This window comes from Xiphophorus couchianus, chromosome 12 (genome assembly GCF_001444195.1).
Source record: "Xiphophorus couchianus chromosome 12, X_couchianus-1.0, whole genome shotgun sequence".
In the NCBI taxonomy this organism is placed as follows: domain Eukaryota; kingdom Metazoa; phylum Chordata; class Actinopteri; order Cyprinodontiformes; family Poeciliidae; genus Xiphophorus; species Xiphophorus couchianus.
Genome location: NC_040239.1, coordinates 1,403,762 through 1,428,761, shown reverse-complemented (window position 1 = coordinate 1,428,761; position 25,000 = coordinate 1,403,762). Strand labels below are relative to the sequence as shown.

The 25,000-nt window shown below is 41.4% G+C and overlaps 2 protein-coding genes across 5 annotated transcripts; one reads left to right on the top strand and one right to left on the bottom strand.

The window, feature by feature from the left end:
- Positions 1-5,796: 5,796 nt before the first annotated feature.
- On the top strand, positions 5,797-10,099 carry LOC114154791 (cilia- and flagella-associated protein 157-like). 3 transcript variants are annotated; one of them, XM_028034202.1, is made up of 9 exons: positions 5,799-5,984; positions 6,295-6,566; positions 7,406-7,547; positions 7,614-7,860; positions 8,401-8,501; positions 8,616-8,766; positions 8,851-8,951; positions 9,057-9,185; positions 9,946-10,099. In XM_028034202.1, the coding sequence occupies exons 1-9, from the start codon at positions 5,836-5,838 to the stop codon at positions 10,007-10,009; spliced, it is 1,356 nt and encodes a 451-aa protein (XP_027890003.1). In that variant the 5' UTR covers positions 5,799-5,835; the 3' UTR covers positions 10,010-10,099. The 3 variants fall into 3 exon arrangements, with proteins under 3 accessions (XP_027890001.1, XP_027890003.1, XP_027890002.1); XM_028034201.1 differs by having other exon boundaries at positions 5,800-5,984; positions 9,054-9,185; XM_028034200.1 differs by having other exon boundaries at positions 5,797-5,984; positions 8,851-9,185.
- A 1,886-nt stretch (positions 10,100-11,985) lies between these two features.
- On the bottom strand, positions 11,986-18,308 carry LOC114154806 (E3 ubiquitin-protein ligase RNF152). Of its 2 annotated transcripts, XM_028034228.1 has the most exons (4): positions 18,151-18,304; positions 16,961-17,193; positions 14,587-15,299; positions 11,986-12,779 (listed from the first exon to the last, which is right to left on the bottom strand). In XM_028034228.1, the coding sequence occupies exons 3-4, from the start codon at positions 15,183-15,185 to the stop codon at positions 12,518-12,520; spliced, it is 861 nt and encodes a 286-aa protein (XP_027890029.1). In that variant the 5' UTR covers positions 15,186-15,299; positions 16,961-17,193; positions 18,151-18,304; the 3' UTR covers positions 11,986-12,517. The 2 variants fall into 2 exon arrangements, with proteins under 2 accessions (XP_027890029.1, XP_027890028.1); XM_028034227.1 differs by lacking the exon at positions 16,961-17,193 and having other exon boundaries at positions 18,151-18,308.
- Positions 18,309-25,000: the final 6,692 nt, after the last annotated feature.

Here is a 25,000-nt window from a genome sequence, read left to right as displayed (position 1 = left end):
TGGTGTTCTGGGTTCTGGGTTCTGGTTCTGGTTCTGGTGTTCTGGGTTCTGGTTCTGGTTCTGGTGATCTGGGTTCTGGGTTCTGGTTCTGGTGTTCTGGGTTCTGGGTTCTGGTTCTGGTGTTCTGGGTTCTGGGTTCTGGGTTCTGGTTCTGGTGTTCTGGGTTCTGGTTCTGGTTCTGGTTCTGTTTGGCTCCCATCAGACCTGAACTCGTTGTTGGACTCCTGATTCTTGTTGATCAGCTCATTCAGTTTCTTTCTCTTCAGATTTTTTTTTTTGGATTCTGAGGTTCTGACCCGGTTCTGACTGAAACTCTGTCAGTTTTTATTTCACTGGTTCTAAACGGACCCAGACTTATTTGTTTGGACAGAATGTCAGCGTCTGTCCTTCTGCCAACACGACCAACCAGAACCGGCAGGCAGGCGTTGCTTTTACCTGAGAAACGTGAGTAAAGTTTGTTCAGAACCTGGACCGGGTCCAATAAGCAGGAAATCCATTACTGAAATGATTAATGGTGAAACCTGAAGGTCATCATTCCACCTGCATTCCTCAGCCTCCTCCAGGTGAAGCTGTTTGCTCTGAGCCTCTCAGCCTGTTGCAGCTTGAACATCAATTACTGCAGAATCATCATTTCTGAGCTGCGACCAGAACCAGAACCAGAACTAGAACCAGAACCAGAACCACCCGGCCTCAAAACTACAGTCTGCATGGAACCAGGGAGTTTACAGATTTATTCAGCCCAGCTTTGGTGTGAGGCGTTTGGGTTCACCAGGTCACTGCAGAATGATGATGGTTTTGTTGGTTCTGGTGGTTCTGGTACCAGGAAAACAAACTGGAAAGTACAGAAAGTCCGAGTCATCAGGACTTAAAGTGAGAGAAAATCTGTAGTGAAGTTAAAATGAGGTTTCATGTATTTGAACATTTTATAGATTTTATGATGAAATGAATAAAAACAGACTCTAAACTGCAGTCAGCAGTAAGAACCAATCACTGCTTTTACTGATAACATTTAAATTCTGCACATTTTATATTAAAGTATTTTCTCACTTCACTAAATCAGAAATGATCTGTTTTTATTAATGAGGTCACTATAAATAATTTTTATTCCTTACAGATAAATTTCAAAGGAATCATTTTCTATGTTTTTGTTTTTTTGTGTTTTTTTGTTTTTCTGTTTTTTTCGTTGCTCTGGGAAATGAAGCCAAAAATATTTCTGTTATGATTAAATATTGAAACAAGTTATTGGGCTTCGTGTCGCTGCAGCTTCAGGATAAACCTGCGGATTAAAGTTTCAATTTCTGTTTAATGAGCTTTTATTGCTGTGAGCTGGATGACCTTTGACCTCCACGCCCTCTTCATCCAGCTTTGCTTTGTCTGCCTCCATCTAATCCTCCTCAGAAACACAGAAACACAGAAACACAGAAACACGACCTGCTGCCGTGCAAACGCCTCATTATTGGCGCTTTGGGTGGGGTGTGTATATGTGTGTGTGTGTGTGTGTGTGTGTGTGTGTGTGTGTGTGCGTGTGTGTGTGTGTGTGTGTGTGTAGGTGAGAAGGACAAACAGACACAGATGAACTGCTGCTCTCCACCCTCAGCCTGCAGCCTGAGTAGAGGAGAAACCTCAGATAGGAAAATGACTAACTGTCCCTGAAGGCATCGTGGGCTGAACTCTGGTTCTGCTGTCGGCCCGGTTTGGATTGTGGCTTCTGCTCTAATTTGATCAATTTTTCCATGAATGATTCCTGATATTTAGCAAATATTTGATCCCATAATGACTTCAGTTCATCTTTTTAATGATGCGTTTGATTGTTGAGGATTTAAGATCATAAAGATCATGAAACCATCCTGAGGTAAAACCAAAGACCTGCTTCAGAGGAAAACATCTCAGGGTCACAGCAGATTCACTGAACTTTGACCTCTGCAGACAGAGAAACTAAAACTGTTTAACATTCACTGTTTACAAACACAATAAATTATTAATAAAATCGTCATCAGACGATTCCTGTTGAGTTTTCTCTTAGTGTCACTTAGGAAGAAATCTTCATGATCCAATAAAATCCAGGAGTTAACAGGAAACAGAGGCAGCAGTGAGCTGAGGTTCTGGTCAGAGGTTCTGGTCAGAGTGACAGAGGGACGAGTCACAGAGTTACACCATCTGATCCTCACATCGTCAGACCATCAGAGGGGGAAAGTGCTGCTCAGCGATGATGCAACGTGATGATGTGTCCGCTCTCTGCAGAGTGTGTGTGTGTGTGTGTGATCACAAAGGAAGTGGGGAATGTCCAGCAAAGACAACTTCCCTTAACCCCCCTCACCCACACACCCTCACCCACACACACACACACACACACACACACACACAGTAAAACATCTGGTCGTAATAAAACTGATCATCTGTGTTTTTCTGTTTCCTGCTGGTTTGTTTTTATTTTTCCAGCGATCAGATGATCAGAGACTGAAGGTCAAACAGTTTGAAATATTTAATTACATCTTTTGTTTATTTTTAAAGCCTAATAAAACAATTTCCTAACCACCAACTTAGAGTTTTGTTCATGAAAAGAAGTCTGTCACAAGACGGACTGAACATTAGCTTTAATTAAGAACCGTTTCTGGCTCCGACTTTCTCTGGTTGTTTTCAGATTTTAATCAAAATGCACCAGAAACAAAGTCACAGTTTGTGTTTTCACTTTGAGGGCGGAGCCAAAATGTAGACTAGAACATGAACCAGCATGATTAAAAATATACAGAATGAATGAAAACATGCAGAACTGAACAAAGCAAACGGAGCAGAACCTGAGTTACTAAAGACTCCAGGGATGAAAACCAGGAGCTTAAATACTGAGGCTGGAGGAAAATGAACGGATGAACTAATCAGAGGAGATGAAGCACAGCTGAGGCAGAAAGATGGAAAAATGGAGCAAGAAAGAAAAACATCAAGAATCAACAGGAAAAGAATCAAAACTGATGAAAACTGAAACACAAAGGAATGAAATACGGCAAGACCAGCCTACCATTAATGAACACAGAGCAATGAACTGAGTACGGAAAGACATATTGATCATTAATAATAAACACCAAGAACATGATCAAAAACAGCAGGGACAGTAAATATACCAAATATATTTCCACTTATTTCTTTTGTTCTTTAGTTTATAAAATACAAAAATGTCCAGATAGTTTCATATTTTTAATGTTTGATCACCAACTCATTTCTGACCTTAGTATTTTTGTGTGACTAATTTTTAAATAAATATATAAAAGTAATGCTTCTGTTGCTTCAGGTTAATGAATGAATGAATGAATGAATGAATGAATGAATGAATGAATGTTGCACAGATTCAGTGAAGCTGAACCAACAGAAAGTTGGCAGAGCTGGAAACTGAAACTTTATCCAATAATCCTCATTCTTTCCTTTCCTTTCCTTTTCTCAATCAGAGCCTCTGGATCACGGCCTTCAGCTTCAGCTCTCCTCTCCGTTCCAAACTGTACCTGCAGCTTCTCTTCTCCTCATCGTCTGGATGAGTTGATGTTTTGCTGAATGAGAAGATTTGATGGCGACACATAATGAGGGTCAATTAAAGTAAAGGGAGGATCCGCTCCGAACACATCCAGGTTTAGAAATGTTCTGCACATTTAACCTCCAATTATTCTTATTTTGGAACAGGACCTGGGATGACTGAGCTCTGATTGTCGTTACCACGGTAACTGCAGTACAGATACAGCCTGAGGCAGGTGAAGCAGAGAGCTCAGGTATTCATCACCTGCCAAACACAGAACTAAAGTCCTCCACACTTTGGAAAGAGAAGGAGAAACACTGGAGACGGAAGAACTGAAAGATTAACACAAAATAAACACAACACACTGAAACAAAACCAAACCTGCAGCAGCGTAAGGTGATGGCAGCATCATGCTGTGGGGTTATTTTACTTGGCTTGTTGAGGCTAGAAGCTTGAATTAAAATGTTTCCATCTTCAGCATCTCTGTTAGTTCAACATTTATCTAAATCAGCACAAAGGAAACGTCTTAAAATGAGAATTAAATATTTAGAAAGACGAACAGGAAGTAAATGTGACTGAAGGTCAGTGAAGGTCACCTGGATCTCCTCAAGGTTTTCCATCAGTGCCAGTATCAGTTCAGGTGTTTATTTGGAATAATCATCTTACGTTTTAATATCAGTAAAACCTGACCAGGCCTGTGTTTGCCTGACTCAGTAAATATTTTATTTATCTGAAGATTTGCATCAGTCAGATGTTTTCTGTCTGGTGGAAAACCCACCAGAGTTTCTGACTTCCTGCTGTGATCCCACACAGGGGAATCCTGGGAAACAGGAAAATGAGCAGAACTTCTCTCCTGTTTGAACAAAAGCCTTCTGTCCAACATGCAAACAGGCAGCAAGTTTATCATTTTATTTATCTCATTCAGGGATAAAATGGCTCCTGAGCTGAAAGGAAAAACTCAGCCATGTCATCAGAAACTTTGTTTTTCCAGCAGATGTTCCCTGAGATGCAGATTCTTCCCACGTTTTTAGTAAATTTGCCTAAAATATTCCAAAACAAAGTTTGACAAACAGAAAATAGGATTTTATCTCCAACAAGGTGATTCCTAAAGAGCTGAGTGGAAGATTTTTATGACTTTGTTCAGGAAACTTTCAGAAAGTCTGAAGAACAACAAACAGAAACATTTAAAATGGCTGCTGATTAAAACTGGCTGGTTTCAGCAGAACGGCCTAGTCCATGCAAACAGCTCTGTTTCTCTTAAACTTGATGTTTCATCCTTATTGGGATTTTATGTGACAAATCAATTCAGAGTCGTGCAGAGTTGATTCATCGTTTCCTCAAACCTACTAAGTTTTTAAGAATCCCCCTTTACTCTGACGAAGCTAAATAAAATCCAGACTAACTCACATGATCAGAGCATGTTAATAATGAAATGATTGCTGATGCATGATGAGGAAGAAGGAAAAGATTCTGCATTAGTTTATCATAAACAAATCCAGACGGAGCCTTTAGAGTCACAGAACTAACCAGAACCAACGGATCAAATCGCTGCTGCGGCTTCAGTTTGAGACGATTTATCCGCTTTAAAACCTGGAGATGATTCAACAGGAATCCAGACAAATTTCCTAAGGCAGCAACCGGACCGGTCACTGACAAGTAACAGGAAAAAAATTAAAAAACTAAAACAAATAAAAAAAACTGAGTGTTGAGTTATTATTTTCTGGAATCTTTGCTCTAAAATCTTCCCATGTTTTTATGTCAGTTTTATGAAAGGAAGTCATTTTGTTTCTCCTGTGGGATCAGCAGCTTCCATAAACATCGTTTCTCTTCATGTTTTATTTCTGTGCATCTACAGCCTGAAGCTGCAGAACTTCACTTTCTGCACAGAAACTTTTCCTAGTAGCAGGGAAACAGCGACACCTTCTGTTTGCACTCAAACACACAGCGGAGTTTTATTTTTGGTGCTGATTTATTTTTTAATGCTGTAGCACCACCTGGTGGAACTTCAGAGTTACTACACATCAGCTGATTCCAGCTGATCAACTCTGATCAGTTTCTGAAGTTTATTTAATAATTTCTGAGGAAAATAATCCAGCCCTTAAAGAAGGTAAAAGTTTATTTAAATATTTTTTTCTTCTTTTTCTACCATAAAATATTTATTCTGTCATTCAAAAACACAGCAATGTTTAGAAATACTGAGACATGATGAAAAAACATGAGCAAATGTTTTGCTCATGTTTTATTGAAATTGCCAGGAGTTTCTGGTTGCCTAGCAACCTCCTGTTCATAGCCTGCTTGTTGTTTTTCTGTGAATTCCTCTGATATCAACAGTAAAAATGCAGGAAAAAGACAGGAAGCCGAGCGGCTCGTCTCCACCCAAGGACAAGGACAAGTCCTCTGAGGAGCCGCCGGACGCCGAGGATCCGGAGCGAGAGAAGAGTTTGTTTCTGACTCAGATCAGTTTTCTGGACGAACAGCTGGAGAAGTGAGAGGATCACACTGAAGACACTTTAATAACTCTGAGTTATATAGATTCAGTCTAACTGCTGGTAACACAATATGTCTACAATATCACTTTAACACTCAATGAAAACTGAGTTTTAATGAACTTCAACCAAACATTCAGATCTGATCAATATGATCTGAGTTTAATGTGAGAAAATTTTCATTTTAAAGTTTTAGTTTTATTATTCAACAGAAGTGTCCAAAGTGAGGTCTGAGGGCCACTTTTTAATTGTTGAACCGTTGAATCATCGTCTCTGTGAATAACGAATATTTTTGTTTTATGTCTGCAGGTTCCAGCTTCAGTGTGATGACCTGAAGGAGCAGAAGAAAGACATCGTCCTGAAGTCCGGCGCTCTGCAGAAGGACACCAGCGACATCCTGGAGTACCTGCAGCACTACCTGTCTGTGCTGGAGAGGGACGAGGAGGAGCTGAAGGCGAAGGTGGAGAAACAGCTGCAGGGCGACAGACAGAAAACCGAATCCTTGGAGCTGCTGCTCAGTACGGAGAGAAAGGAGCTGCAGGACAAGTTGGACCAACTGAGCTCAGACAGAGACAACCAGGGTGAGGCGCCGTCTGGGTTCACATGAGGTTTTCCTTCCCAGATTATATCAAATGTGTTGAAGCAGTGGTGGGATTTAACATTTACACTGCAGGGCCTCTAATTAATTAATCACATTGAAAAACCACATAGTGAAACAATAAGCAACATTTTCAATTTAATAACCCTTTCTCCCTCTGAGTTATTGAATAAACAGACACATAACCTAACAACAATTTAAAGTTTTAGTCTGTTATTCGGGTCAGATTGGTGCAAAGTGACCAATCTGTTCTGCTGAGTGTTTCAGGAACTCCTGGTTGTTTCGGAGCCTCTTCAGAAATGAACTGACGTCACTGAGGATCAAATTTTAAAAGATTCTCTTCAAACCTGAACAGGATTTAGATTAACTTTACAGCTGTCATCAAAACGCTGCAAAAACAGAAATATCAAAACTAAACATAAGTACTGTTCAACACCGTTTTAATCAAACCCATAGGGGGCAGTGTGGTGCAAAGTTAAAATCAATGTCAGCCAATCAGATTGACTTCCTGTTAGGACTCAAACATGGCGTCAGGAGGTTCGTTTTTAGATTGAACTACCTTTAAATAGCGTATTTGAAGATAAAGTCAATAAAACAGAAGATAATATCGATTGTAAATCATGTTAAAGTAACTATCTGGGCAGATTAACTTTAACATAAAAATCTCAGTTTCTCCATGAACACAAATATGGAGTTTCTTAAATCTCCACCTTGGTCACAGATTTCATAAATAATCATATTTATTGATATTAAACTGAGTGATTGTGAGGATGAAAGGCCAAAGCACATAAAACATATTTCATGTCTTCCTGTCCTGATCAGCTGCCAGGATAGAGGAGCAGCGGCTGCAGCTGGCCGAACAGGAGCGGAAGATCAACATGAAGAAAACTCTGGATAAGGAGCTGATCGTCCTGGAGCGGCACCACGCCACCGAGATCAACAAGATGTACATGGAGAAGAGGGAGTGAGTGAGCGGCGGCCTCAGGTTTCCCTCCGGGCCGCCGCAGGTTCTCAGCGTCTCTGTTCTCAGGATCATCGACGAGATGAAGCAGAACGTGATGAACAGCATCAGGCAGAGGGTGAAAGCCATGATCCAGGAGGAAACCGTGGAGCACCAGAAGCTGCGCGCCAAGGTGGAGTCTCTGTCGCTCCAGAGTTTGGTGCTGCTGTGGAGGAAAAGGGCCGAGCACAACAGAGTGAAGCGTCTTTGTCGAACATCCATAAAGATCCGAGTCATGATCCACAGGATGACCCTGAAAATCAACATCCTCAGGAAGGTAGGAAGCTGCTGCTGCGCTTGGCTCTCTGGGATTTTAATCTGCTGGATTAATTTCACCACCTGACTGTTGGATCCTCTGAATCCTATTGGCTCAGCCTAACAGAGCTCTCTCTCTGATTGGCTAATATATGTTAACACATCTTAATCACTTACAAATTCAAAGTTGAGACAGACTCACTAGGTTCACTGCCCCCTGCTGTAGTGGAGGGGCATGACCGGTCCTCACTGTGTTGGCAGCTCAACATCAGTCAAGTATAAACCAGATAAAACATTAATTTATGACAATTTACTGACAAATCTGTTACTCCTTTCTTGTTACACAGCAAATGTCACTTTTTCTCTTGGAAAAAAAAAAGGAGATTATTGATATATTTTAGAATAATCTGAGCTGCAAACTAAAACAAATATGAAAGTAAAACTTTCTCAGAGGAATGTTGTTGTTCCAGAATAAAACAAAGAAAACTTTTTGTTTGCAGCTGTTAGAGTTAAATTAGTTTAATTTATTTTATATTTTCCTTGTTTTTCCTGAAACCTTCAGGAATCAGTGAAGCTGAGGAGGAGATGCAAACTGCTGACGCGTCACATCAACGAGCTGCAGAGATCCAGGGAGAACCTGCTGGGCTACCAGCAGGCCTACAGGTCAGAGGTCACGTCACTCTGAGCGGTTTTAGTTCAACTTAAAGTCCGATGGTAACAACTAGACCAGAACCTGTATCATGTAACGACCCGTCTCTCCATCCTCCATCCCTCCAGGTCCTGCCTGGCCTCGGGTTCGGAGGAATGCCGTCAGAAAGCGTCGGCCGTTGCGTCGCTGCTGGAGCGGCTGCAGAAGGAGAGAAGCATAAGGAAGAACCTGGAGGGAGACCTGAAGAGAGCCGTGTCCATCCTCACGGCCATCGCCATGGTAACGCCGTCCGATCGGATCAAAGGTCAGGATCCGTGATGCGACCTGAACGGCGATGTGAAGGTTCTGTTCTCGTTTCTTCAGGATGCTGAGAAAATCCCCAGATCTCAGCCGCGGCTGCAGAACCTGCTGCAGCTGATGGCCAGCAGGGAGCCGCAGGACGCCGGACCGCCGGAACCTGCCAGGTACCTGGGCCCGCATGCAGGGATCAGAACCAGATGGAATCAGCTGGGCCGTGAACCGGATCAGAACTCAGAATCACGTCCCTCATCCTGTCTGTCCCGCAGCAGAGACGAGGAGGAGGAGGAGGCGCTCTTCGTCATGGCCAAACTCAGACCAGGAGACCTCTACCTGGTTCCTGGACCAACATGGACGCCCAGAACCGCTCCGACCCAACCCAGCCTGACGCCGAGAAACAGGTTGCTATGGAGATCTGACTGATCTCATCAGGTTTCCTTCTGGAAACTAAAACTCAGAGTTTCTGTAAAGACATTTAGATTATTTATTTTAAGATGATTGTTGAAAAAATCTTACAACATTTGCAGAAGCAGAAAGTCACAAACTTTATGGAGTTAAAAAGTGAATCCAGTTTCAAACAGCAAATTCTTAATTATGATATAAAATCCCAGAATATCTCTAAATGTGATATAAATTTGAAAATGAATTTATAATTTTTTGTGTGTTTAATCAGAACAGTTCAGCCAGCTGATCTGTTCTGCAGCAAATGATGATCTTGATCCTAAAATTCAACAAAAATCATTTCTGATAAAAATAAATCAGGATTCATTCGGATCTCTAAGTTCAGTTTCTGCTTTTTTCCTGAAGAAACTTATGAAAAATATTTTAAATATTCATATTTCCTGGATGTCCTTTAAGTTTCTTCTTTCTTTTTTAGTTTGTTGCATAAATGTTTAAGTTTTGGATTGTTGGTAAAATCGGCAGATGAAAAACCTTCCAAGCCTCAAACTGCAGCTTGGATTCACTGCAGACCCGGAACGATCAGAACCGATTCGGTCCGTTTGTCTGCAGGGATCAGAAATCAGCCTCAACGTCACATGAAATCGTCATCAGTCTCAGTGTTTGTTGCCTTCAGAGGCTGGATAAAAACGTGGTTATTTTCAGTTGTAACAGAATAAACCTCCAGTCAGACGGTTCTGACCCGCTTCCTGTCTGTTGCAGAGTGAAGCTTCCTCCCATCCAGAAGAGTCTGTGGCAGACGGCGCTGGGTGAATGGATGGGATGATCTGTTCACTTCACTTCTAATAAAGCTGCTGCTGCTCAACTGGAGCTTTTCTTCTATCAAAGTTTAATAAAAACCAGTAATTTAAAGAGACTAAATGTTCAGGCTGATTTCCGCCAGCAGGGGGAGACACTTGGTTAAAGTCCCCTGAAGCCGTTTGTCTCTGAACCAGATGAAGCTGCAGGTTCCTGTAAAGTTAAGGTTCTCTGTTCCTTCAGACTGGAGGAGGAAACACGACGCCAATCAGATCAAACTTCATGTTTTTAAGAGTTTGAATAATAAACAACCTGATGCACGTTTGATATCTGGGGTTAAACTGGATTGAATGTAACCAGCTGTATGAATTAAGCCAAGTTGCTAAAGATAAAGTAACATCCTTAGATGTATTCATTTATATTCATAATAAATTAAGTTCAGACCATGTGACTAAAACTATTTTCAGAGTTTCAGTGGATAAACCAGAACAGTCCTGGTTCATCGTTTTCTCCTGAGTTTAATGAAATATTGACCGCCAGGCTTCCGTAGGATTTAGTGACACAGTGAAAAGATAAAATTCATTCATTCATTCATTTCGGTGCAGAGAAACATCTAAAAATGAAGCTCAGAGTCCTGGAGACTGAAAACCACTGAGGGCTAAAAGAATTTGGGAAAGGGTTGAGTTTAATAAATGTCTGGATGTGAATTTAGAAAATATTTACATAATTTATCTTCAATAGAATAAATAAAAAATTCTCCCAGCAAAATGCTTTAAAGCAGAATCTGTAGACGAAAAGAATCCATGAAGTTCGTTCACTTCTTCAGCTGTTGAACTAAAAGAACTGATAGAAACTTTAAACTCCTGAACAGATTCAGCTGGAAGAACAAAATGAAATGATGACATTTTATCGCCCAGCTCTCAGTTTAGAGCCGTCTCTCTTCATCCACTGTCACCAGAGGTCAGAGGTCACCAGGCTGACCTCTGACCTCTGGTGACAGTGGTCAGAGGACAGAAAACTCCTCAGTACAATTTAGAAACCAACCAAACCAGTCATGATTTGACTGGACCGCAGCTTTACAGTTAAAACTAAAGTATGGTGGACATTCAATATTTCAGTCATGAAAGTTTATAATGTTGAAATACAAAATATGTAGAAACAAAACAAAAAAAATCTGATCCAGCATTTAAAAATGTTAAAATGTTTCATCAAGTCAAAACCAAAAAACTTTTATTTATCCTGAACTTTATTTAAAGTTGATAAAAAACAAAGTGTGACAGTGCGAAATATAAAAGGTTATAAAAATATAAAACATTATTATTATTATAATTCATTGCACAGTGAGACAGGACATAAAACCGGACAGAACCGATCTGGACGGATCACGTTTCAGAACCGTTTCAGATTTCAGCTCAAGTTTCATATTCAAAGCAGTTCATCTGGAAAGGTTCCGGTTCTGTTGGGTCCATTTAAAGTTCGGATCAAACTGGGTCGGTTCGAATGACCCAAAGTACCACCCAGAGTCCAAACACTGGGTTCATGTAAAGACCCGTCCAGATAAAAACATTCCGTCAGAACCAAACCCAGAGAACCGACCCGTTTCCTCTGCTGAGTATTTATGGAAATAAAACTCAGAGCTGCTGTGGAAACTTTCTGTGAAGGGAAGCATTGATGGTTTTAACGTCCAGGCAAATTTCTGCCACCGAGATGAACCCACCAGAACGGGTCGGACTGGACCGGAACCGGCCGCTGGTTCTGTGTAGCCCTCTGTCTGAACGGAACAGCAGAACCGCCGGAGCCGGATCGTTTGCATGAATCTGTCAACAAGATTAGATTAAAATCTGCAGCTGCGTCAGGAGGGAGAAAACAGTTTATATTTAGAAACAGAACCGGAGCCAGAGCAGAACCGGTACCAGAACCATAACAGAACCGGTACCAGAACAGAACCATAACCAGAGCCAGAGCAGAACCGGAGCCAGAACCATAACCAGAACCGGTACCAGAACAGAACCATAACCAGAGCCAGAGCAGAACCGGAGCCAGAACCGGTACCAGAACAGAACCATAACCAGAGCCAGAGCAGAACCGGAGCCAGAACCATAACCAGAACAGAACCACCTGAAACAGCAGAACAAAGTGAGGTGAAAGTGAAAACGTGATCCAAGCTGATCTGATCCTGAAGTGATGAAGTGGAAGCAGATCAGTGGGTTTAATGTTTGGTACCTCTAGATTCACCTGGGAGGAAACTGGACCGACTGACCCGGTTCTGATTAACCGGATTCTGACCCGGGATCGACCTTGTCCTGTTCCCTGAACCCTTTACATAAAAAACAGGAAGTGATGAGATTTACTGCAGCAGCTCTTCCTTTAAAATCCTTCCACATGTGAAGCATCATCATCATCATCATCATCATCCAGAAGTTCGTTTTGACCCAAATGAGGAAGATGAAGGTCCGCTGCGTCCCGCTCCGCTCAGACTCCAGGGTTTAAAATAAAATATTTCAGTTTTCTTCCTCCCAGCAGACAGGAAGTGATGTCAGGTCAGTCGTTTGCTGATGAGGTGGATGATGATTCCGACGAGGAGGACCATCATCATCACCACCGCGGTGAGGAGGAAGGCCCGGCAGACGGGTCGGCCCGTCAGACGGAACAGGGCGCCGCCCAAACCGCCCGCCTCCCCCCTGCTGTCCCTGGAGGTCGGGCTGGGACGCCCCACGTCCAGAGTCCGGTTCACCGACCTGAGAGAGGTCACGGACCGGCGGCCCGGCCGACCCGACCGGCCCGGCCCGTCAGAGGACCTGCAGACAGAACAGAACCGGATCCGTCAGAACCAAACTGGATGTAAGGCCACAGATAAACAGAGATCCTGACAGGGAGCCGTTTGTCCTACATGAGGTTGATAGACAGCGCTAAGCCCCGCCTCCTGACTCTGATTGGTTGTTTTTGGTTCATTTCTTCACGGAGCAAAAACATCCAGGCTGGTTCCTAAAAGACCAGCATGAAGCTTCTGGAGCGACAAAAACCAACCAAATATGGACCAGACCCGGTTTCCTCACACCAGGGCTCAGCTCTGGAGTTAAAGACTTGGACTAGGCCATGAAGCCTGGTCTGAGAGGGAAACTGATCAACTCTCAGCTTAAGACACATTTAACCAATTTAACCGTATCCTCTGTTATAAGGTTAAATGTAAATATGTAGCACATTTTATCTAAAAAAGTATTTTGCTTTAATAAAGTTATTTTTACCTGGTGACAGTTTTAGAGCCTCCAGGTTCTGTTCCTCTCAGATCAGATTCTGATGTTTATCTTTTATATTAAATAGTCATTAATTCCACACATTTATTTATGGCTGTTTTCAGATTTATTACTCCGTCCAGATCTCAGACTCATTGACCTTAATATGACCTTGACATTAAAGGGACGAATCAGCAGATCTGAAACCTGACTGGTGGAAAAATCCTGCAGTTTGTTTTTCCTCTGATTATTTCAGTTTACGGCGTTTAGCCGCTTGCTAAGCTACTCCACTGTATCTGACACTCCAATAAAGCTGACCTTTGACCTGCTGCAGGCCTCATTGATAAACAATCACTGAGTTTGCAGCTCAGTTTTGGTGTTTTTGGTTCCGTTGGAGTCTGAACCAGCAACAGGTCCGTCTGTTCAAACAACGTTAGATTTTATCTGAGATTAAATAATCCAGAATTATCTCAGAACTCTGTTAGCCAGGAGGTTAAGACTCTTCAAGTTAAATTAAACGTCTGATTGAAAGGTTAAAGGTCGAAAGGTTAAAGGTCAATCTCATTCAGCAGATTGAACTTCTGCAGGATTTTCAGTTTGATGGAGCAAAAACTCTGCAGCTCAACTTCAGATTCATTTGGCTGCTTTCACTCAGCAGATTCAATGATCTAATTCTGATCTTTAACCCTGAAAAAATCTGATTTTTGATATTTTCCAGAACTAAATCATATTTCATACTTTTCACAGCGTTTGCCGTCTGAACGGACATCTTGGATTTTATTAGTAGAATGAAAAATTTCACAGAACAAAAAGATGAAACTGACCTGAAGTTTCATCACCACCTTCTTCAAATTAAACAATGTGAACAAAATTTGTGTCGATGTTTTGTTTGTGCTGCTGTCATTTTAAAGATATTAAGTTTCCAGAGGTCAAAGGTCAGCCAAGACCCCCGTATTAAGATCTAATAAAATATCAATCCGTTACATTTGTGCAGCAAAAATTGTTTGTTATAATAAAAATTGTTTCCAGCCGTCAGCCCGCCACAGACTCACAGACAGTTTTTATAAATTAATTGTTTGCGCAGCTAAAATCTTTGAATCAGCTGATTGACACCACATGGTTAAATGTGTTACGGCGGTTTGGCTGGTTGACCTCTGATGACCTTTGGAAACATTGTTAAAGTGAGAGCGGCACAAACATTTAACACCAGTTTTAATTTGAACGCAGGTGAAAACCTGCTGAGTGAGCGTTGCCACAGTAACACAGTGACCCCTGACCTTTTAGTTTTAAAGGAAGTGAAATTCTGCAGGAAGTCGAATCTGTTCTGTTTTAGACAAAAGCCTGAAACCGTGTGACTCCAGGTGAGGCTGACCTTTTGACCTGCAGCTTCCCCTTGTTGCGGACGAAGCGGATGCTGTAGACCCTCTGCATGGCGGCCGGCAGGTAGGACAGGACGTCCGAGTCGGTGGCCAGCTTGGGAAGGCCGAGGGGGGGCAGCGGGGTCAGACCGCGGCACAGCGGGCACTGGATGGCGCCGGGCTCCAGAGACTTGACGTTCATACGCGCCAGGCACTCCAGGCAGAAGGTGTGCTTACAGTTCAGCATCTTGGGGCAGCGGAAGACGTTGTTGAACTCGCTGAAGCAGATGGCGCACTCCAAGTCCGGACCCGACTCGTCTGGGGGCGGCTGGAGGTCCGGGACGGAGACCTGGGGCGGCTGGAGGTCGGCGGGGGCATACGGGTTACCGATGGGGCTGAAGGCCGGCAGCGGCAGTATGGAGCTGGGGGCGGGGCCAGGGAGGGCGGGGCCAGGGAGGGCGGGGGGTATATGAGCAGCTGGGGGGGGCAGAGTGCTGCGACCCGTCTGGACGAACGGAGGAACCGACGGATCCACGGAGTAACTGGGGTTAGAGGCCGAGTACGGAACCGGACCGCCAGAAAACCCAGACACATCGTCTCCGTACGGATTCATGACCGAGCCGCTGGATGGAGGCGGAGCTTCAGGAGAACGGGAGCGGCTGGAGAACGGGGAGCAGCAGTGTTTGGTTCCAGCTTCAGTCTTCACTCCATCATGACTTCCTCACAGCTGGGAGGGAGAAAAACACAGACACACTAAATATTTCTCACTGTAATCACTAAAACATGAGAAAGTTCCCAAACTGACGGTTCTGACCCGATAACTCCTGGTCAGAGAGAAAGTCACAGTTTTTCAGTAAACAGTTTCCTGGATTCCTCCAGCCGTTGATCTGCTAAACTGTAAACTATCCCGGTTCATTTCTTCATCTGTTCTGTTTCATCTTCCACCTTCAGGATAAAATCTGAGCTGCTATAAATCATTTCAGAAGCAACATAACAGGTAATGCATGTAAGCAGCTCATTTCCTGGCCTTCAGTCGATCCTACAGTCACTTTTTACTCCAAATCAAAGATCGTTGGTGGACCAGTGGTCAGCAGCCTGCAGCTAAACTCTCCCAGCTGTGAATCCTGACCTGAACTCGTTCTGCTGCTCACTGACCAGACTTTCACATTTATAATAAGATTTCCAGGTTTGTCGTCTGAAATCACCATGACAACAGAAACAACCCAGAACTTTTGTCCCCAAGACCAAGCTGAAACATTTGGGTTTAATCAGCTGCTGAAGGTTCCTAAGCAGAACTGAAGCCCTGCAGCAAGAAGGTTGTGGGTTTGAATCCCAGTCTGGGGTTTTTCTGCATCTTCTCCCTTTGGGGCGACAAAAGTCACACGAGACTTTATGAACCCGTAGTTTCAACATCAGGTCACAAACAGCAATAAAACCACCTGAAAACCTGCAGAGCTGCTTTGTGACCTGAACCCAGGCTGTCTGGTTCTGCTTCTGACTGTCAGATGATCCAGTAACTGCCTGATTACACAGTGGATCAAACCAAGATCCCTCTTGCAAACAATCAGCTTTCTGCATTAGTAACAATCAAATATTTTTCATCTCTGAATATGTAGCAATAACTTTACTGATACAGCCTGACTGTAACTATGAGACGGATCCGGAACATGACCCAGAACCCAGAACCCAGAACCCTCCTCCATGTTTACATCATTTAATAAATCAGATGCAAACCTAAAAGGTAAAATTCATTTTCACCATGACCAATATTTCTGCTTCGTGTCTCATAGATGAAGCTGTGCAGAGTTCAGTTTGGATCTGTTGGAACCGTCACTGGATGCGGATCAGAACTCAGAACCCAAACTAACTCGTCATGCTGGTCGTCATGGAAACAGGCCAGTTTCCTCAGCCTAAAACCAATAAGCACCAAACTAGCAAACATATTTCATCCTAAAAATGGTTGAAAACTATGTAAAAGATCAGCTGATGAGCTCAGACTGAGAGAAAATAAACTAAATATTTTAATCAGAGGATCAGATCGGATCCAGGAACCTTTGGAAAAATAAAATCAAACAGTCTACCTGAACCTACTGGAATCTGTTTATGTAACAAGATTTTTTAAATGTAAAACATTTTGAAAAATACTAAAACTATTCCAACTGGATGAAACACATTTGACTCAAAACTCTGAGGAACCTGACGGCTACAGTCTGATGGAAAACAAGAACGTTGATCACTGAACTCTTCCTGGTGGAAAGTCAGAATATCGACTGTAGAAAAGCTCTGAAACTAATTCAACCCTCACAATAATGAAGTTCCTTTAAAATCAACATAAGATCTGATTTTAAATTGACTCTCATGCGTCTCCTGTGCAGTCAGCGTTCCTACCTGCAGCCCGACGCTCCTCTCTGACACAGCGGCTCTCTGTAGACCTGCTCAACGTTTCCATGGATTTGCATACGTTTCCCTAAAACTGGATTCTGATCTGAGACCCACAGAACCAACTGAACACGTCCTGATGTAGCGGGAACTGAAATTTGCATCGTCCATATTATTTACAAAGGGAAATGAGATGCAAAAGACTGAAGCCTGTTGGTGTGGAAACGCTGAGCGGGAATCACCTGGACGGATTGAAAAGATTCATTACAGCTCAGCTACAAAACGCCCAACATGGATCTGACGTCAGACGATAAACTGAAAGTAACATAAAGGATTTAATTAAACTGAAAAGGCTTCTTGATTTACAGGAGAGTTGGCTTTTTTATCTTATGGATGCTTCCTGAAAACAACTTTAATTATCAATGCAGCTTGTTAAACTTCGGAGAAAATACAGTAAAAATAAATGCATCATACTTTAAACATTTTAAAAGTAGTAAAACAATTTTATAATGTTCCCCAAACCTAATCTCACTTTTCAGTGTTTGCACACAATAATATTTATTTCTGAAAATGAAATAAATAAATCTGCTCCCAGACTAATAGTAAAATAAGCAACTAAAATCCTAAAGGTTGAGACAAATGAAGACTTTCAGGTATAAATCTCTAAATCTACGGTAATTTATGTGAACTGGGCATGTGCTGCCCTACCAACAGATTAATAGAAAGAAAAAGAACGTGATAATCATGACTATGAACGTGATTATGAGCTACATTCATAAGCAGCAGCTCCAGATTCTCTTCATTGCTCTGACTTGTTGCCTTTTAACCACCTGAGGTCTGATTTTCTGAAAGCTGCTCAAAGTTCAGGTGAATCTGATCTGATTTCATCTCTGAGATATTTCTACTGATTTCCAATTATTGATGATGCTTCACACTTCTAACCAATTTACCGAGTAGATGACAGTTTGTTTTACTTTCAAAAGTTTCAATAAAGTTTGAACTTTTGAAACAGTTTTGTTCATAAAGGGATGAATAAAATCTGCATTTCTTCCTATTTTGGGGAGATTTTCCTGTGAATCAGTCCGTGGCTCCATGAGCTCACAGCTGAATTTAACTTGTTAAATATCTATCAGTTATTTTTGCTCATGCAAACAATCAGCAGTGACGCTGCACAGCCTCGGTTCTGGTTGTGTTTTTACCTTTATTTCGTCCCAACCTGCAGGTTCGGTAGATCCAGATTCTGGTTCCTGTCAGTGAAACTCTGCAGGTTTACAGATCAACAATCTGTAAAGTTTCTCTGCAGTTTGAAGACTGGCGCACCTGAGGAGAGTGATGCTGATTGTTGCTCAGGCTGCGCAATTAACGCAAACGCTTCTGTTCTTTAGATGTGGAGTAACAATTGATCCATGATAGAATATTCATCCATCCATTATCTTTCACACTTATCGATAGTTGGGTTGTGGGGGAACATCAGAGTATTTTAACCTAAAAATGAATCCTTACTGAACCAACAAACCAGTGGAACACAAGCTGCCAGAGGCGAACCAAGAGTTTCTGGGGCCCTGAGCAGAAAATGGTTCCAGTTAAACTGATTCATGAGCATCCAGACAGAACAGCTCAAATATACAAGAGATTTTTTTAAGTGTTCATCTAATTAAACAACTTCTTTTTGAAGCAATTAGTGAATCACCTGATTCTAATTAAATTATCAAGTAATAATTACTTCAGTTATTTATTATAAAATATGTCCATATTTCTTTCAGTATTTGGTTTATAGTATGCTCTGATTTTCTATTTTATTTTTTGGAACAAAATTTGCTGAACTGATTAGAATAAAAATTTTAATTTTTTCCTTTTTGTCAGTAAATATTTCATCTGGGAGATTTTCTGTTCATGATGAAGTTTTGTCTTCTTTTTGTTTGAAAAGTGATAAGAGGGGAAACATGAAAGCCTTTGAAAGTTTCAGTCTACTGTTTCCAGGTAGCAAAGCTTCATCATCAATAAGCTTCATCAGACTCTGCAGTTAAATTAGATCAATTTAAAATGACATTCAGACGAGCTATCCTAAATATTCAGGCTGTTAAACACAAGATGAAGTGAGATGTGCTGTAAGTCTAAAGATTCAGATTAAAGAAAGAAGTTTGTGTGCCACATTTCAACACACACAACATGGTTTACATGACAACATATGCATATATATGTATATGATATGAACTGGCTCCTTTCCTTAGAAAAATGAATAATCCGGATTATAATGTCCAACATGTGGAGTTGGAGGGAATCATTCTGTAAGTGAAGCTCCACCAGAGCGATAGAAATGATGAAGGGATGATGTGGCAGGAACTGCTGCTGGAAGGAGAGAGAGAGCGTCATCACACAAAATGTCTTCATAGTTTCAGACCCTGTAGTGCTAATTAGTGAATCAAACTGAGGCTGGAAAACAAGAGTAGCTTAATCCTACAGGTTCAACATTACCTCGGCCTGCTGTCCCACCCACTGAGAGAACGGGACGAGGAGACCGGAGTGGTTTTCTTTCAGCGTGAAGACGTTTGTTCAAGAATCAATGATGCAGCAACTATCTGACATGTCAGGTTGGTAAAACTAATCAAAACCTTTAAAAACACTCAGCATGTCATGTAAAGCTAACAGTCTTTGATAAACTAGTTGATTTTATGTCTTCTTCACAAACACTTTTTCGTCTCTAGACGTTGAGACCCAGTGAGTTACTTTACTGAATTAATTCAATGTATTGTTGACATAATCTGAGTTTGTGGATCCAATAAGAAATCAATTTTGTCCTGATGATTCAGATCAGGTCCAAAGTTCACATGAACATAATATTATATTTGAGCCACAGTGATAAGAGGAACAAGAAAAAGATGAAATGTAGCCAAATTAGCATTTTGTAAGTATAGAGAACTTACATTAAATTAGTAATAAAAAGTAAAAGTAACTATGTGATTACTGCTTCAAGACAGCAGCTAACATTCATAATTGGTAATCTGGTAGAAAATGAGGATTTGTCAGGAGAGATTTTTTTTTTTTGTCAACGGATTGAAACAAAAACGTATTTTGATTTTATTGGTTTTCAAAAATCAGTCTTTTGAAAATTAACAGTTGTTCACTTGGTAATCCTGGATTAGAAGGAATTAAAATCACATTGTATCATTTGACTAAACAGTATGAATAAACATTTAGTGAAAGGCAGTTTTGCTTCACTCACTGAAAAGTAAATTTTTTTGTCTAACAATAATCATATTTATCGATGTTATTAAAGCACAACTTGCATCTTCTCCCAATCACCACTGGAGATAGACACCCCCCCCCCCCCCAGTACAACATGGCCACAGGAACATCTGGTGAGTCAAAAAATCAGTTCATATATGAAATGTTTTATAACCATTTGATGCGACGTACAGACAGGAGGAGCATGATCCCATAGAATGGCAGCCAGTGCAGTTAGAAAGAGGTTGATCAATCTCAGGTGAGGTTCAGCCTCACCTGCCTCCCCTGACTGGACGTCACTGGTCCATAAATACCTTCAGTATCTACATGCTCCCACTAGCTCAGGTTAGAACAGGAAATATGAGCTACCATAACAACACCAATGATAGTTTTCAGTCGATTTCCTTAGAGCTTTTCATATTTTGTCAATGTTTTTGAAAATTACCCAGTATGAACTGAGATTTATTTTTTATTAAGTTTATTTAATTTGAATTATTTTATCTCAGTTTCCTCATTGGATGTGACAAGAGCTGCCTTCAAAGTTTTTAATTTTATGTAAACTCTATTTTAAAAGAGATAAAATGTTACATCATCAACATATTATTCTCCCTTTATTAGCAGCATTGTCGCCTCCTAGAGGACACTTGGGGGGATTAACATGCAGTTTGTTCCTGAAATAAATAATAATTTTCTTAAAATGAGTAAAGTTGAGTCTCTCAGCAGGAAGTTATTGGATGCATGTTGTCTGGTTGGATTAATGATTGCTTCTTCCATCACTGCCACAGCGATTGGGACTTTATCATAACTCATGATATGTTGAATGTGTGACTGAATTATGTTTTTACATTTCACCTTCTTACCAGTGGAAACTGGTAAAAAGGTTTGTGACAAAAACACAAAGCACAATTAATTAAGAGCCAAATTATTCACTTTCTGAGTTTTTATTTCTAGTCTTTTCTGTTTTGAATCTACATTGAATTGAATCTCCTCCAACGTGTCAAAGTGAAAATATGCTGAATTGGTTGTCAGTATTTGAACCGTGATGCACAAGGTTTTATTAAAAATAGTTATCTTTTAACAAGTCTTCCCTGATTGGTTGCTAAATAGTTTAGAATAACTTGAGATGAGTCAGCAGAATGTGCATTAACTGATTTATTAAATATATTCAATGAGAAAACAGATTGATGTCGTTGTATCAGCTGAACTCAAAAGATTTATTTAATCAATCAATCAATAAAATTTTATTTGTATAGCACATTTCAGCAGCAAGGCATTTCAAAGAGCTTTACATCATATCAAACACAGAATCACAATGCAACATAGAATCAATCATTAAGTCAAGTTCCATCAATAAATTAGTAATTGATTACATTTCAAATACAATCCTAAACAGGCGGGTTTTTAGTCCAGATTTAAAAGAAGTCAGTGTTTCAGCTGTTTTACAGTTTTCTGGAAGTTTGTTCCAGATTTGTGGTGCATAGATGCTGAAAGCTGGTTCTACTCGTTTGGTTCTGGTTCTGGGGATGCAGAGCAGAACCAGAACCGGAACCTGAGAGGTCTGGAAGGTTGATACAACAACAGCAGATCTTTAATGTATTGTGGTGCTAAAACATTCAGTGATTTATAAACTAAACTAAGTTATAGAACTTTTATTTAAGATAAAAGTTCTCATTTAATGGTGGCCTAACGATGAAGAGCTTCCTGTTGATCTCATGTTTTTACAAGCAGGTCCAGAAGATGGCGCTGAAATATTAACTTCAGATGAAGTGATTCTGATTGAACTGACATGACAGTAAATCTACTTGATGCTGTTGAACTTTTAGTTTTACTCTGTTCCTGAAATCTGATGGTCTGGTGCATCTAGTTCTGCTTTTCTGTACATTTTCATTTTATTCCATACAGATCACATTTTGTCTTCTATGTAATAAGATCTGTTATTTTAAGTCAACAACAGCATCATCTTGTTGCAGCATCATCTTTTGCAGACTATGAACTCTAAGTTTTGCATGACTTCAAAGAGGAGCAGCTTCATGAAGTGAGAGTAATCCAGAAGGACGTCTTTGTGCAGATCTCTCTCAGGCTCTCAGAATGTTTCCAGAAAAATCTCTCTCTAAAACTAATGAGTTTATTGGGACAGACGTTTAGTCTTCTGTCTGTCATTCTCAGTGTTTGGTTGGAGTCAGATTTAAGCAGATCCAGACACAAAGAAGTGAAATAAAATGTTTCAGTTCTTTAGATCTTTGGTAAGAGTAGAAAAGGACTTGGACCTATTGTGAATGTAGTGGAAGAAACCAGCACTGAACAAACCAAGAAGTTTAAATATTTAGGGACAGGGATGTTCAAAGAGGGCTGCACAGTGGTGCAGTTGGTAGCACTGTTACCTTGGAGCAAGAAGGTCCTGGGTTCGATTCCCGGTCCGGGTCTTTCTGCATGGAGTTTATATGTTCTCCCAAAGCCATGACTGTCGGGGTTATTGTTAGGTTAAATGTCTTGCTGGAGACGCCAGGAGAGAGACGCCAACTCCCTTCATGACCCTAATAAGGACAAGGGTGCATAGAAAATGGATGGATGTGCAAAGATAGACACTAGGTGGTGCTAGAGCAACTTCCCTTTTTAAATGGAGAAAAGCAGTGCAGTTCTGAAATCTTTATTTCTTTTAAAGGTCCGTTTATTGTGTGGCCAAAGGCAGCATTTATAGACTTAAAAGCATAAATTATCAGTGCCGCATATTTTTGTAAATTTACCAAACAAAACTGCCTCCAGAACACAAACGTGACGCTTCCTGCTGCTCCTGCCTCTTAACACAAACACTCAAACCACACAAAGCAGACAGGTGGACACAGAGGTACGCTGCACTTTGTTCTACTTTCTCTCCTCATGTTGAGCCTGTCCAGGTAACAACCGGCTAACCAACCAGGTAACAACCGGCTAACCAACCAGGTAACAACCAGCTAACCAACCAGGTAACAACCAGCTAACCAACCAGGTAACAAACAAAACAATCTGGCTTCTGAACCTCAGATTCTAAAATTAAAACCTCACATAGCAGACAAGGTAACTCTGTGTTAAACATTTTATGTAAATAAATAAAGCCAAATGATCTGGCTAACATTCATAAGTACTGTTCTGAAGGCCAGGTTGTAGTTCCTAGCTTCGTCACCAGGTGGCGCGGCCGTTTGTGAGTAGCAGTTCCTTTTTCATACCAAAACATTGTTTGAGAAGCCGTGCAGGTCAGCGGATGTGGTGTTTGAAGGTGGTTTTGTTATTTTGTTCGAGTGTGCGTCCATATGAATGGTAGGTTGCAGTGTATTTATGTTTAAGCGGCATTATATGTGCATTTTAGTACTTAGAACATTTCCTGTTGTTAGATTTTCTTTTAGAATAAGCGAAGGCTAGGCTAAGCTAATTTCTGTGCTAAAATGGTAAGCTATATTATGTTTAGTTGCTTTCTTTTGCTTTAATATTAATGAAACAGACAAATAATATGATTAAAATATGTTTGTTAATGAGTATCTGCATTCATAGTGGATTGTAATTTGTATTTATTCATTTCTTTGTAGAACCACACACAAATGTCTACAAACTTCAATCCACGCACATCCTGCCTGTAAACCAGTTGTCACCGGCTGATTAAAGAGTCAAACCATCACCTGGCTTCATTATTGGCTCGGGGTCATCTGGGCATCTAATCGGTGCACATTCTGCGATCACAATTTTCATTCCGAACCCCAGACGTATAACAGCGTTATAACATAGTGGTCCTTCGAGCCGGATTGGTGATTACAGAGTGAATATGGATTATGACCCCGAGCGAGCAGGTGCACGTCCACGGAGGGCTGTGCGACCGCCAGGATGGATGGCTGATTATGATGGATATACACTGCCATCAAACACCACGGTGGAACACCACCAGACTACAGAGGGATACGCCGAGACGACGCCCTTCACCCAGACTTCTGGTTTTGCTGGAGCTGTCGGACAGACGCCAGTGTTACCCAGCATCTCACACGAGGTCATGACCATTGTGCAGCAACTGCAAGAGGATAATAATCGACTTCAGCTGATGGTTAAAGACATGAGGAGGCAGATGGATCGAAATGTTGCCACGGTGAGATCAACTAGCCTACAATTCGCACAGCAGCCAGATAGTTACATTTCAGCTGATGACACTTGGATCTCCACACGTCAAACTACGCAACCCTCTTCCCTGCAGCAGGAGCAGCTCAATGTATCCTCTACACAGAATGTAGCTGAGGAGTGGCCAATACCACCCCCTCCAATCCCCTTTCTGGGTGACTATCCAGATAATCAGGAAGTACAGTTGGCTCCACCCCCTCCACCTCCACCAGCCATTGTACAAGAGCTTAGCCAACGTTTACAAGAGCTACATGTACGACAACAAACCGCAGCTGCAGTCAGCAGAGCTCCTGACTTTCAATCCCGAGTGACACAGTCCACGCCCTTATCTCAACCACGAGCTGGACTTAGCTTGGATAACAACATGCCCTCTCCTGCCCAAACATTGGATCCCACAATGGCCATAGCTACAAGGGAGAAGATCTACAGAGGACCATTGCCATCAATACCAGAGTTCACAAAGGATGATCCCAGGCAATTTGCCAGATTAAGACTCGCCCTTGATAATATTCTCCCAGCCGACGCGACAGAGAGGTTCAAATATCAGGTACTATGTGACCACCTTAAATTTGAAGAAGCTCTTTTAATTGCTGACTCGTACAGTAATTCACTCCGCCCCTACTCTGATACGATGGCTTCACTCACTAAACATTACGGCCAGCCTCACCAACTGTCACTTCAGAGAAT

Excerpts from the sequence above, each read along its gene's own strand:
- LOC114154791 (XM_028034200.1), top strand. The coding sequence starts at position 5,836 with ATGCAGGAAAAAGACAGGAAGCCGAGCGGCTCGTCTCCACCCAAGGAC. Across the intron at positions 8,502-8,615 it reads GGCTACCAGCAGGCCTACAG|GTCCTGCCTGGCCTCGGGTT; the intron begins GTCAGAGGTCAC and ends CCATCCCTCCAG. Across the intron at positions 8,767-8,850 it reads TCCTCACGGCCATCGCCATG|GATGCTGAGAAAATCCCCAG; the intron begins GTAACGCCGTCC and ends TCGTTTCTTCAG.
- LOC114154806 (XM_028034227.1), bottom strand. The coding sequence starts at position 15,185 with ATGAATCCGTACGGAGACGATGTGTCTGGGTTTTCTGGCGGTCCGGTT. Across the intron at positions 12,780-14,586 it reads GGGAAGCTGCAGGTCAAAAG|GTCCTCTGACGGGCCGGGCC; the intron begins GTCAGCCTCACC and ends TTCTGTCTGCAG.